Genomic DNA, 15,351 nt, shown 5'->3' with positions numbered 1-15,351 from the left:
TTATTAGGATTATAACCATTCTATGGTAGATGTAGGTAGCTTTATTAGGATTATAACCATTCTATGGTAGATGTAGGTAGCTTTATTAGGATTATAACCATTCTATGGTAGATGTAGGTAGCTTTATTAGGATTATAACCATTCTATGGTAGATATAGGTAGCTTTATTAGGATTATAACCATTCTATGGTAGATGTAGGTAGCTTTATTAGGATTATAACCATTCTATGGTAGATGTAGGTAGCTTTATTAGGATTATAACCATTCTATGGTAGATGTAGGTAGCTTTATTAGGATTATAACCATTCTATGGTAGATGTAGGTAGCTTTATTAGGATTATAACCATTCTATGGTAGATGTAGGTAGCTTTATTAGGATTATAACCATTCTATGGTAGATGTAGGTAGCTTTATTAGGATTATAACCATTCTATGGTAGATGTAGGTAGCTTTATTAGGATTATAACCATTCTATGGTAGATGTAGGTAGCTTTATTAGGATTATAACCATTCTATGGTAGATGTAGGTAGCTTTATTAGGATTATAACCATTCTATGGTAGATGTAGGTAGCTTTATTAGGATTATAACCATTCTATGGTAGATGTAGGTAGCTTTATTAGGATTATAACCATTCTATGGTAGATGTAGGTAGCTTTATTAGGATTATAACCATTCTATGGTAGATGTAGGTAGCTTTATTAGGATTATAACCATTCTATGGTAGATGTAGGTAGCTTTATTAGGATTATAACCATTCTATGGTAGATGTAGGTAGCTTTATTAGGATTATAACCATTCTATGGTAGATGTAGGTAGCTTTATTAGGATTATAACCATTCTATGGTAGATGTAGGTAGCTTTATTAGGATTATAACCATTCTATGGTAGATGTAGGTAGCTTTATTAGGATTATAACCATTCTATGGTAGATGTAGGTAGCTTTATTAGAATTATAACCATTCTATGGGTAGATGTAGGTAGCTTTATTAGGATTATAACCATTCTATGGTAGATGTAGGTAGCTTTATTAGGATTATAGCCATTCTATGGTAGATGTAGGTAGCTTTATTAGGATTATAACCATTCTATGGTAGATGTAGGTAGCTTTATTAGGATTATAACCATTCTATGGTAGATGTAGGTAGCTTTATGTGGATTATAACCATTCTATGGTAGATGTAGGTAGCTGTATGTGGATTATAGCCATTCTATGGGTAGATGTAGGTAGCTTTATATGTGGATTATAACCATGCTATGGGTAGATGTAGGTAGCTTTCTATGTGGATTATAACCATTCTATGGGTAGATGTAGGTAGCTTTATATGTGGATTATAACCATTCTATGGTAGATGTAGGTAGCTTTATATGTGGATTATAACCATTCTATGGGTGGATGTAGGTAGCTGTATGTGGATTATAACCATTCTATGGTAGATGTAGGTAGCTTTATTAGGACTATAACCATTCTATGGTAGATGTAGGTAGCTTTATTAGGATTATAACCATTCTATGGGTAGATGTAGGTAGCTTTATTAGGACTATAACCATTCTATGGGTAGATGTAGGTAGCTTTATTAGGATTATAACCATTCTATGGGTAGATGTAGGTAGCTTTATATGGATTATAACCATTCTATGGTAGATGTAGGTAGCTTTATTAGGAACCATTCTATGGTAGATGTAGGTAGCTTTATTAGGATTATAACCATTCTATGGTAGATGTAGGTAGCTTTATTAGGATTATAGCCATTCTATGGTAGATGTAGGTAGCTTTATATGGAATATAACCATTCTATGGTAGATGTAGGTAGCTTTATTAGGATTATAACCATTCTATGGGTAGATGTAGGTAGCTTTATTAGGATTATAGCCATTCTATGGTAGATGTAGGTAGCTTTATAAGGATTATAACCATTCTATGGGTAGATGTAGGTAGGTTTATTAGGATTATAACCATTCTATGGTAGATGTAGGTAGCTTTATTAGGATTATAACCATTCTATGGTAGATGTAGGTAGCTTTATTAGGATTATAGCCATTCTATGGTAAATGTAGGTAGCTTTATTAGGATTATAACCATTCTATGGTAGATGTAGGTAGCTTTATATGGATTATAACCATTCTATGGTAGATGTAGGTAGCTTTATTAGGATTATAGCCATTCTATGGGTAGATGTAGGTAGCTTTATTAGGATTATAGCCATTCTATGGTAGATGTAGGTAGCTTTATAAGGATTATAACCATTCTATGGGTAGATGTAGGTAGGTTTATTAGGATTATAACCATTCTATGGTAGATGTAGGTAGCTTTATTAGGATTATAACCATTCTATGGTAGATGTAGGTAGCTTTATTAGGATTATAACCATTCTATGGTAGATGTAGGTAGCTTTATTAGGATTATAACCATTCTATGGTAGATGTAGGTAGCTTTATTAGGATTATAACCATTCTATGGTAGATGTAGGTAGCTTTATTAGGATTATAACCATTCTATGGTAGATGTAGGTAGCTTTATTAGGATTATAACCATTCTATGGTAGATGTAGGTAGCTTTATTAGGATTATAACCATTCTATGGTAGATGTAGGTAGCTTTATTAGGATTATAACCATTCTATGGTAGATGTAGGTAGCTTTATTAGGATTATAACCATTCTATGGTAGATGTAGGTAGCTTTATTAGGATTATAACCATTCTATGGTAGATGTAGGTAGCTTTATTAGGATTATAACCATTCTATGGTAGATGTAGGTAGCTTTATTAGGATTATAACCATTCTATGGTAGATGTAGGTAGCTTTATTTGGATTATAACCATTCTATGGTAGATGTAGGTAGCTTTATTAGGATTATAACCATTCTATGGTAGATGTAGGTAGCTTTATTAGGATTATAACCATTCTATGGTAGATGTAGGTAGCTTTATTAGGATTATAACCATTCTATGGTAGATGTAGGTAGCTTTATTAGGATTATAACCATTCTATGGTAGATGTAGGTAGCTTTATTAGGATTATAACCATTCTATGGTAGATGTAGGTAGCTTTATTAGGATTATAACCATTCTATGGTAGATGTAGGTAGCTTTATTAGGATTATAGCCATTCTATGGGTAGATGTAGGTAGCTTTATTAGGATTATAACCATTCTATGGGTAGATGTAGGTAGCTTTATTAGGATTATAACCATTTTATGGTAGATGTAGGTAGCTTTATTAGGATTATAATCATTCTATGGTAGATGTAGGTAGCTTTATTAGTATTTATCCCCGATTAGACTTAAATCAAAAATGAGATTTCATGGATACCCCTAGCTGTTTAGGCCTGTAGATCTCCCGACTACATACATGTCACTGTAGTTACAGCAATATCTCCCGACTACATACATGTCACTGTAGTTACAGCAATATCTCCCGACTACATGTCACTGTAAATACAGCAATATCTCCTGACTACATATATGTCACTGTAGATACAGCAATATCTCCCGACTACATACATGTCACTGTAGTTACAGTAATATCTCCCGACTACATATATGTCACTGTAGTTACAGCAATATCTCCCGACTACATATATGTCATTGTAGATACAGCAATATCTCCTGACTACATACATGTCACTGAAAATACAGTAATACCTCCTGACTACATATATGTCACTGTAGTTACAGCAATATCTCCCGACTACATACATGTCACTGAAGATACAGTAATATCTCCCGACTACATACATGTCACTGTAGATACAGCAATATCTCCCGACTACATATATGTCACTGTAAATACAGCAATATCTCCCGACTACATGTCACTGTAAATACAGCAATATCTCCTGACTACATATATGTCACTGTAGATACAGCAATATCTCCCGACTACATGTCACTGTAAATACAGCAATATCTCCTGACTACATATATGTCACTGTAGATACAGCAATATCTCCCGACTACATATATGTCATTGTAGTTACAACAATATCTCCCGACTACATACATGTCACTGTAGATACAGCAATATCTCCCGACTACATACATGTCACTAGATACAGCAATATTTCCCGACTACATACATGTCACTGTAAATACAGCAATATCTCCCGACTACATATATGTCACTGAAGATACAGCAATATCTCCTGACTACATACATGTCACTGTAGTTACAGCAATATCTCCCGACTTCATATGTCACTGTAAATACAGCAAGATCTCCCGACTACATACATGTCACTGTAGATACAGCAATATCTCCTGACTACATATGTCACTGTAGATACAGCAATATCTCCCGACTACATATATGTCACTAGATACAGCAATATCTCCTGACTACATATATGTCATTGTAGTTACAGCAATATCTCCCGACTACATATATGTCACTGTAGATACAGCAATATCTCCCGACTACATATATGTCATTGTAGTTACAGCAATATCTCCCGACTACATATATGTCACTGTAGTTACAGCAATATCTCCCGACTACATACATGTCACTGTAGTTACAGCAATATCTCCCCACTACATACATGTCACTGTAGATACAGCAAGATCTCCCGACTACATACATGTCACTGTAGATACAGCAAGATCTCTAAACTAGATTTGGTTTATGTCACTAGATACATTGATGTTGCATCATAAATGCATCAGCCGACATTCCATCAAAGTTCATTGATCATAATGGAATACCTTTCACAATTGATCTGATAAAGTTAATACTTCTGAATAGCAATGAGTTCAAATTTGTATCAAATATTTTACCTAAAACAGTAGAATATCACAGCGAAATGACAGAAAGTTAATTTCCTTGAAGAATGTTTCCTTGTTGTAGTACAATAAAACAAGAGGCCCAGAGGGCCTGTATCGCTCACCTGGTTGGATTTGACCAAAAGTCAAAATATGTTCATTTTATCAATAGCTGTATTTGTTGATGTCAAACAATGTTATATTATGGTTATGGGGAAGGGATCTTAACTGCTTCAATGATAAAACCCAGAAACGAAGTCCAGACTCCCTAGGGATGTGAAAAGACCCCATGGATTTTTTTAACAACATTGTGTTTAAAGAAACTAAGTCCCTTGGGGTGGGGAAAGACCCCGAGACCTATTTTTACATCATGGTTGTGTTTATCTCTTTATGCCCAACAATGCCCCAAAAATATGAGTGATATCCATTGCTTAGTTCCAGAGAATTAGCTGTTCATAGCAATACAGGCAAATTGATCCCTTTTGGTCCTGCCTTTCAGGGGTCAGCCCAATCATTTCTATAAATATAAATCCAAGCCAGCTAGGGATGTTACCACTGCAATATGTCATACATGCTTAGTTCCTGAGAAGTCGATAATATCATCAATCCCAAATGGACCTCTTTTGCCCCTGCCCCTCAGGCCCAGGGGGCCAGCCCAACCATTTGTACAGTTTTGAATCCAAACCCAAAGGTATGTTATGAGTATTGAGTCATTGATACAGTATTAATAGATGGGATGTGGATACCTTTATCAGGTGAGGCCCCCAGAGTATCTTGTTTACCTGTGAGTTGACCTAGGGTATTTCCTGACTGCTGCCTTGATGTTGCCATGCATGTTGATGGTATGTCAGACTAGGGGCAATTTAACCTTTGGGATCATTCTCTAGGAGGAAGGAGATGCTTTGTCTGCCAATCATCTCCTACTCTGCAGATTCCACCCAATAGCAGCCTAGTAAATGTATACACTATAAATACACATGTTCTGACTTGCTCAGGTACAGTCTCCAGAGCACTGTGGTGGTGTCAGTTTGTTCCAGTTTCCAAAACCTGTGATTTTGACAGCGTGTCATGTCATAACAAATATATAAAAACACAATGTTAAGCTCCGAGGAGGACAACACTGAGGAAGTCATCAGCCAACCTGACACTGGGGAAGACAAGGTTCGGAAATGGGCAGCATTCAAGCACCTGTCCCCGAGAACACAGATATTTTACCTGGGTTTCCAGTGTATGGAAGCATTAGCCCTGTTAGGAGCGGGAGCTTTAGTCAAGTATGGTATACCTGTTGGTCAGCAGAAGTTGCTTATTTAAGCTGTGTAGTATTTATATGGACAGTGTGGCAAATCTGCTGGGCCAGCTGAGCCAAGACCAGCATAAAGCCTGTGTGGTCACCATGACACAAGAATCCGCATCCTGGAGGGATTCCCAGATATATTGGTGTCAGGTTGTTCCAGTTTCCAAGACCTGTGCTTTTGATAGTGACAGAACAAGTACCCAACCCTACTGTTTAGTTCTGTTTATAATTTCTTAAAAGTGATTAGTATATATAATGTTGTAGGTATGAGTTCGTAATTGTCTCTTAGCAGAAGACAAGTATTTCATCTGAATATTGTGTATTGCTACATATTATTACAAATATGAGTGATGTCCATTGCTTAGTTTCAGAAAAGAAGTAATTTATATCAATTTAGCCAAACTGACCCCTTAAGCAGATGCCACTGTATGGCATAATTAAACAAAACACCATAATCACAGAAAACAAAAAAGATAAGGTAATTATAATACCAGACATTTAATAACAATACAATTAATTAAATAGTTTAATTAGAAACAATAGAGGGTACTGATGAATGGTATACATGTAATACCACATAAACCTTATTAATGTAACAAACTAAAAACAATATGGAGACAAATCAAGACAACAGGATTACCAGAGAAAAATAAATAAGTCTGACAGCATGTTGTAAGGCAATCTGGAAATAACAGTGTGGTGTAAAGTGATCTGGATGAAATGAAAGTGTGGTGTAAAGTGATCTGGATGAAATGACAGTGTGTGATATATAGAGGTTACACAATGAGTGATTGTTGGATATGGAATTTATTTCACACTCGTAAATTATTTTTCAAAAGTTACAAAAGACACAAGCTTTAGCGAGTGTCTTTTGCAACTTTTAAAAAATAACTTACGAGTGTGAAATAAATTCCATATCCAACAATCACTCATTGTGTAACCTCTATATATCCAACAATTACGAGTCGTGTGACCTTTTCTACCACAATAATATCGGCTTGAATCAAAGGGAAACCTGCCCAAGTATAATTTCGTGCATGCAAATGAAGTGTACCGGTGACGTCCGGGACCCGGTGATACGACGTTATTCGATTATTGATGACGTCAATAACAATTGCAGCTTGGGTCAAAGTTTGAATTCTTGACTAATCAAAAGACCGGAAGGTCATATTCCACTAGTGGTAAATAATATATACCGGGTATTTATCCAACAGTCGGCACATTTATACAATGTCTTGATAGTGGAATAACACAGCGTATTGTGGTAGAAAGTGTTGTATTGGAAATGATAGTGTGGGGGTATAGTGTTTTATTGGAAATGACAGTGTGAGGGTATAGTGTTTTATTGGAAATGACAGTGTGGAGGTATAGTGTTTTATTGGAAATGACAGTGTGGGGGTATAGTGTTTTATTGGAAATGACAGTGTGGGGGTATAGTGTTTTATTGGAAATGACAGTGTGAGGGTATAGTGTTTTATTGGAAATGACAGTGTGGGGGTATAGTGTTTTATTGGAAATGACAGTGTGGGGGTATAGTGTTTTATTGGAAATGACAGTGTGGAGGTATAGTGTTTTATTGGAAATGACAGTGTGGAGGTATAGTGTTTTATTGGAAATGACAGTGTGGGGGTATAGTGTTTTATTGGAAATGACAGTGTGGGGGTATAGTGTTTTATTGGAAATGACAGTGTGGGGGTATAGTGTTTTATTGGAAATGAGAATGTTGGGTATAGAGAGATTTTTTTTTTAGAAATGACAGTGTTTGGTATAGAGTATTTTATTGGAAATGAGTGTGGGGTATACACTATTTCATTGGAAATGACAGTGTGGAAGAAAATCATAAAATTGAAATTGACACAATCATGTTAAGATTCAGTAATGCTTAGGTTTATGAAAGGCCCTTACTAGTGACTTCTCACTTTCTCACACTAGGTTAAGGCACACAAGCCATACCCAGAAACATGACCTAAGCACTTTCTTTTTAAAATATGACCTTGACATTCATCTGTTTTATGAAGATTGATGTCAATAATAATTATTTATACATGTATAAAGTTTCATAAAATAGACTGAATACTTCAGCATTCAATTAACTAAAAATGTTGAATCAAATTAGAAATAAGAGTACCATGGGGCAGAACAATGTACTGGTTCTGCACCATCGAATGCCATAGAGTGTTATATACATTAAAAAGATTGAGGAATACAAGTAATCAGGAGTTAATCTCCAACTCATGAAACAAAACACTTGATATCTTGATTATAAAGCCTACCAAGTTTGAAAAAAATGGCAGAAAACTATAGGAGATCTCCGGACAATATTAAAGTCCTAGAAATAAACAAGGGGCAACAACTTTGTAAAACTAGTCGCATCAAAATTCTTCTCAGGGAAACACAAATATATAACATGATTATAAAGCCTACCAAGTTTCAAAGATATCAATTGAAAAATGTAGGAGATCACTTGACTAATTTTGAATAAAATTGATCTAAAGACTGATGCCAGTACACAAAACCTTTTTATACTGACTTGGTTACTGTGGCAACCAAAATTTCTGAAATAAAGAAAACCTTTATGCACATATTCACATATTCCCTTCAACATTCTTGTGTAATTTTATTGAAACTGGTAAACTATGTTTGGAAGATTAATCCTGACAAGATATGTCTCACTTAGTGGCATCAATGGCCATAGCTTAGGTAAAAACAAAGATGGAACTAAATACACCTGTACCAGTAATCTGAGAACAGTGTTTTCCTGTCTAGATTAACAGGTTTACATGTCACAACATTAACTTTAATAGCAATCAGAACAAATATACTTTAGTAAACTTAATTCTTTGGAAGAATAACTTCATGTCGTCATTATATGTTTAACTTTTTAATGACAAGGAATCCAATTCTTGTATTCTTCAGGTTAGGCCAAGCCTAATTGATCCACCAACGCCAAGCCTAACTAATCTACTGATGCCAAGCCTAATTGATCTACTAACGCCAAGCCTAATTGATCCACCAATGCCAAGCCTTTCCAGTTCCAACAAGCTGCTTCAGTTGATTAATAATGATTTGCTCAGCATGAATAATAAGGTTACTGAGATTTCCTTCACTATTATATAAATGTCTCCAGACTTCGACGGGTTAGGCTTAAAAAATCTCCTTGATTGTCACGAACATCATCATTATGCTCATTTCACATGCTTTAAACTTTATCAAATTTTCAGAAAGCATTCATACTTCATAAACTCTATATTTTCTGCTTCTTTTACTCAAACTTATGAAGATAGCACAAAATTCTTCATTCTATTTCATAGTCTCTCAAAGATTTTGGTGTATACATATTTTAAGCAAGCATTCACACAAATTCACTAGTTTCACAAGACCTACACCAGACCAAATCCCTCAGTTTGTTCTATGGCCTGCTGGAGTTTATGTAACATCACATTTTTTGTAGTGTAGGTAGGAAGATCGAGCACATTGAAGCAGGTGTGTGCCACAGGAAGATGGTTCTCTACCCCTAGCATGGGCTGGATCACCATTTTGATGGACTTCATTCCAAGAATAGGAATCCTGTCACTGCCTGTCAGATACACTGTAAAACAAACACCAAAAACTGTGTCAGATACACTGTAAAACAAACCCCCAAAACTATTAGAGATACACTGTAAAACAAACCCCCAGAACTATTACAGATACAATGTAAAACAACCCCCCAAAACTATTACAGATACACTGTAAAACAAACCCCCAAAACTATTACAGATACACTGTAAAACAAACCCCCAAAACAATTACAGATACACTGTAAAACAAACCCCCAAAACTATTACAGATACACTGTAAAACAAACCCCCAAAACTATTACAGATACACTGTAAAACAAACCCCCAAAACTATTACAGATACACTGTAAAACAAACCCCCAAAACTATTACAGATACACTGTAAAACAAACCCCCAAAACTATTACAGATACACTGTAAAACAAACCCCCAAAACAATTACAGATACACTGTAAAACAAACAGAAACTTCCTCTAGAGTTCAATTTTGCATTACTGAAACAGAAACTTCCTCTAGAGTTCAACTGTTCATTACCAACACAGGAACTTCCTCTAGAGTTCAAATGTGCATTATTGAAATACTTACACAAAAACTTCTTCTTGAGCTCCAATGAAAGATCATGAAATACTTCCCAGAAAAGTTTGATCGTTGGGTGATACCGGTGGTAGTTTCCTTTGTACTCTGTGTTCTGTAAGGAAAAGAAAATCAAATCCAAGCTACTTTTTAAATATTTATGAAATTTGCTTGTCTTGTTATGAGAAACTATTTTCTGATAAACCAATATTTTAGTTCTTTAAAGTGTAAAGCAACATCTGCTCATCAATGTTGGATTAAAGTTATATTTTCTTATGTTAGTAGCTACTCTGTATTGATTTAACATACGGTGAATTTCTCTTTAGATCATACTTTAAGGTATTTATAGTCAACTGTCTTGAGCTTTGTTCTTAGCCAAAGCATTGATCAGAAACCAGTTACATCAGCGTACATAACAATGAAATACATGACAATTAAGTCAATGAATCGGGTCAGTGGAACATTTATGCAAACACTGTTCTCTTTCCCCTAAGAATGTTTCAGACCAAATTTAGAGTTCATTTTTTACTAACAGCAATATAAATTTCCCTATCTATTTCCTCTATTTCGTCTAGCCCCTCTGACACCTGGGGTGTAAATAAGTCCCTTGGGGTGTGGGGAAAGACTCAACATTTATGCAAAATCGGTTTCCTTCCCCAAGGAGGTTTCTGACCAAATTTGGTTAAATCTATTTAGAACTTTATGACTAGTAGCGATTTAAAGGAAATGTTGATGGACGCCAGACAGATGCCGCACCATGGCAATAAAGGAAGGGCATATCGAAAATGGGAGCCAGTCGGGGACTACCGGGGTAATAACATATTTGACAAACCTTCTCTAGCTCGTGAAAGTCATAGTCTTCATTGCCTACCACCATGGCCTGCAACTCTTGAGGATGGAACAATTCCTGGGGGTAAAAGAAATATTAATATTAGTAGACATTTGCATATGGAGAGTTTAGTGTATTTCATAAAGGCATGAAACTTGAAAATTTGGAAGAGATGTTCAGTAAATGTAGTTCATGAACTTACCAGAACCTTACCACCGCACACCTTATGAAAGCCTGCAGAAAATGCCTGGAACTGTTGGTCTACAGATTTGTTGAACATGAAATCTATATACGCATCAACATACTCCTTTCTGCAAATTAAAACCAAACTATTATAAAAACATTTGGATATAACACAGGACTCTTTTTCATATGCTATTTTCAGTTTAGTGTCTCTTAAAAAGACAACAAGCGAGGCCGAAGGGGATTGCATCACTCAATTGAATATTTAATCTATCATGGCAAAATATTCTCATATAAGTTTTCTCCACTTTTTGAGCTGTCTCTCCCAACAATGGTTCTAACCAAATGTTGATTGAAGCCTGTCATTCTTAAAATAGAAGAATTTCAAAGAATTTCTATATTTCTCCTAAAGGGCCAATTCTGATCTTCTTTGCCTAATAATGCTCAAAACCATATCTCATCAAAATCCATTCAGACATTCAGGGCTTGTAGGAGTTGTAAAAGAGTTCCCCTTCTTTCCCCTACAGACCCTGCCCCTTGGCCCCAGGGGAGCCACTACCTCCATTTATACAACATAGGATCCCCTTTGCTCAATAATGCTCCAGATCAATTTAAATCAAAATCTATTCAGATGTTCAGGACTAGTAGCTACTTAAATAGAAATGTTAACAAAGACGGGTGGATGACGTGTCATGCATACCATATACATTGTGAATCACCAGGTATTTTAACAAACATGTTTTCTTATGTAAAAAATGTGAATGGCAGAAACACTAGATCTTCTATATCAAACAAATTGTATGTTCCAACAGCCAGAACAAACTATTTCAAACGTTCATTTGTATATACATGTTCAATTTTATGGAACGAAGCTAATGATACTATTAGAGACTCAGTTAGTATTGGGATTTTTAAAACTAGATACCTGCAGCTTTACTTCTCAAAATCTTAGCTATATATATATATATATATACTGCAATATTTTATAAATTACTTCAACTAGTCTAGTTTTAATTTCTAAATATTTCTTTTGTGATTATTAATAGAATATATAGTTATATCTGTGATTCATCCCTTACACTGATATTTTAGTATAGTAATATTCAATCTTCTAAATTTAATTTTAGATCACCTACTTCATTGTACCATTTTAATTCACACTATATTAGTGTATATTCTGTCAATTTTTACCTTTTGCTATATTAGCATTGTATGTATATTCGACTCCTTGTGCTTTAATAATGTCCTTCAGCAACACTTGTGTGATATACAAGCGTTCATTTATAAATCATATTTAAGCTGTGATGATAATTATATATTTATTACATTGTTATATTATATCGTTATTTTAAATTATGCCATGCTTGTGTAAATATATTTGATGCAGGGCCATGTTGTAAACTAGACATTGTCTAAATATGTTACCCTGGTTAAATAAAAGATATTATTATTTATTATTATTATTAAGAGAAAAACAACATCTTTCTCATCATTCTGAACAGAATTATCAGAAAACTAGATTACTGATGACATGTCCGTGAGAGCCCGCATTGTGTCTGTCTATACCTGAACTTCACCCAAGTCAAACACTAGCTGACATACAAATTAGAATTATTACTTATATGCTGCAAATATACAAATTACACTTTATCTTGATCTTAACATTAGCAATTTTTTAAAAATTTCTATTGCACATAGGGATTTTTACCCAGTATCAATATGCATGTGATATTTAAGGATATTTTGCCTTCTGTAAAGGACTTATATGATGTACTTTAAAGTACATTCCTAGTTATATCTTTAGTAACAGCTTGATCTCTTGACCTTAAGGAAGTTTTTAAACCCATAATGTGCATCAGCATTTCACATTGTCTTATCATGTGAAATTTCAGAAAGTTTGAACTTCTGTATTGGGCCTTAGATAATGATTTTGACAGTATACTTTGGACTGTATTTTTAGTGACCTTGACATTAGTTGTTTTTAAACCCCTATTGCCAATCTGCACATTACAGTTTAACACCATATTAAGTTTCAATGAAAAACAGCACGAAAAATATTGTATATAAGTTGAAAGTCTAGATGGTCGGTCAGACTGACAGATTACTGGCAAACCTTAAGTATACTGCCATAAAAGCCACCAAAACACATACAGCCTAATACATTTTTGACAGTAGAATATGAAGCTAATACCCATGAACACTTGATTTCTATCTAAAGTAAGAGTGATCTTGAAGTTTAACCTTCAAAACTAAACAATTTGCTGCAAGCAAGCACTTTAAGAAAGAAGCATTGTATGTAGTATCAGTTTGATTGGCAAAAGATCCTGATGTCCTTGGGTAGCCTATGTATGTCAGGGTGGTACCTAGATCCTGATGCCCTTGGGTAGCCTATGTATCTCAGGGTGGTACCTAGATCCTAATGCCCTTGGGTAGCCTATGTATCTCAGGGTGGTACCTAGATCCTAATGCCCTTGGGTAGCCTATGTATCTCAGGGTGGTACCTAGATCCTGATGCCCTTGGGTAGCCTATGTATGTCAGGGTGGTATCTAGATCCTAATGCCCTTGGGTAGCCTATGTATGTCAGGGTGGTATCTAGATCCTGATGCCCTTGGGTAGCCTATGTATGTCAGGGTGGTACCTAGATCCTGATGCCCGTGGGTAGCCTATTTATCTTGGGCTAGTATCTAGATCCTAATGCCCTTGGGTAGCCTATGTATCTTGGGCTAGTATCTAGATCCTAATGCCCTTGGGTAGCCTATGTATGTCAGGGTGGTATCTAGATCCTGATGCCCTTGGGTAGCCTATGTATCTCAGGGTGGTACCTAGATCCTAATGCCCTTGGGTAGCCTATTTAACTTGGGGTGGTATCTAGATCCTGATGCCCTTGGGTAGCCTATTTAACTTGGGGTGGTATCTAGATCCTGATGCCTTTGGGTAGCCTATGTATCTTGGGCTAGTATCTAGATCCTGATGCCCTTGGGTAGCCTATGTATCTCAGGGTGGTATCTAGATCCTGATGCCCTTGGGTAGCCTATGTATCTTGGGCTAGTATCTAGATCCTGATGTCCTTGGGTAGCCTATGTATGTCAGGGTGGTACCTAGATCCTAATGCCTTTGGGTAGCCTATGTATCTTGGTCTAGTATCTAGATCCTGATGCCCTTGGGTAGCCTATTTATCTTGGGCTAGTATCTAGATCCTGATGCCCTTCGGTAGCCTATGGATCTTGGGCTAGTATCTAGATCCTGATGCCCCTGGGTAGCCTATGTATCTTGGGCTAGTATCTAGATCCTGATGCCTTTGGGTAGCCTAGGTATCTTGGGCTAGTATCTAGATCCTAATGCCCTTGGGTAGCCTATGTATCTTGTGCTAGTATTTAGATCTTGATGCCCTTCGGTAGCCTATGTATCTCAGGGTGGTATCTAGATCCTAATGCCCTTGGGTAGCCTATGTATCTCAGGGTGGTATCTAGATCCTGATGCCCTTGGGTAGCCTATGTATCTTGGTCTAGTATCTAGATCCTAATGCCCTTGGGTAGCCTATGTATCTCAGGGTGGTATCTAGATCCTGATGCCCTTGGGTAGCCTATGTATCTCAGGGTGGTATCTAGATCCTGATGCCCTTGGGTAGCCTATGTATCTTGTGCTAGTATCTAGATCCTAATGCCCTTGGGTAGCCTATGTATCTTGGGCTAGTATCTAGATCCTGATGCCTTTGGGTAGCCTATGTATCTTGGGCTAGTATCTAGATCCTGATGCCCTTGGGTAGCCTATGTATCTCAGGGTGGTATCTAGATCCTAATGCCTTTGGGTAGCCAATGTATCTTGGGCTAGTACCTAGATCCTAATGCCTTTGGGTAGCCTATGTATCTTGGGGTAGTATCTAGATCCTGATGCCCTTGGGTAGCCTATGTATCTCAGGGTGGTATCTAGATCCTAATGCCTTTGGGTAGCCAATGTATCTTGGGCTAGTACCTAGATCCTAATGCCTTTGGGTAGCCTATGTATCTTGGGCTAGTATCTAGATCCTGATGCCTTTGGGTAGCCTATGTATGTCAGGGTGGTACCTAGATCCTAATGCCTTTGGGTAGCCTATGTATCTTGGGCTAGTACCTAGATCCTGATGCCCTTGGGTAGCCTATGTATCTTGGGGTA

At 36.3% G+C, this 15,351-nt stretch overlaps 1 protein-coding gene and 1 long non-coding RNA gene across 6 annotated transcripts in view; one reads left to right on the top strand and one right to left on the bottom strand.

The window, feature by feature from the left end:
* The first annotated feature begins 6,943 nt into the window (after positions 1-6,943).
* On the top strand, positions 6,944-8,040 carry LOC117323510. The gene is made up of 2 exons (XR_004531753.1): positions 6,944-7,352; positions 7,419-8,040. It is a non-coding gene; the product is annotated as an uncharacterized LOC117323510 (long non-coding RNA).
* Positions 8,041-9,318: 1,278 nt separating this feature from the next.
* The window catches only part of LOC117323482 (probable E3 ubiquitin-protein ligase HERC4), a 68,147-nt gene continuing 62,114 nt past the window's right edge, over positions 9,319-15,351 (bottom strand). For all 5 annotated transcript variants that reach the window (XM_033878742.1, XM_033878733.1, XM_033878766.1 and 2 more), the window contains exons 25-28: positions 11,218-11,326; positions 11,019-11,093; positions 10,199-10,301; positions 9,319-9,642 (exon numbers count right to left, since the gene is read on the bottom strand). In XM_033878742.1, coding sequence (XP_033734633.1) covers positions 9,434-9,642; positions 10,199-10,301; positions 11,019-11,093; positions 11,218-11,326 — 496 coding nt within the window. In that variant the 3' untranslated portion in view covers positions 9,319-9,433. The remainder of the gene's footprint in view (positions 9,643-10,198; positions 10,302-11,018; positions 11,094-11,217; positions 11,327-15,351) is intronic.

Source organism: Pecten maximus, chromosome 1 (genome assembly GCF_902652985.1).
Source record: "Pecten maximus chromosome 1, xPecMax1.1, whole genome shotgun sequence".
In the NCBI taxonomy this organism is placed as follows: Eukaryota; Metazoa; Mollusca; class Bivalvia; order Pectinida; family Pectinidae; genus Pecten; species Pecten maximus.
Note: the sequence above shows the minus strand (reverse complement) of the source record. Positions and strands in the feature narration are given on the sequence as shown.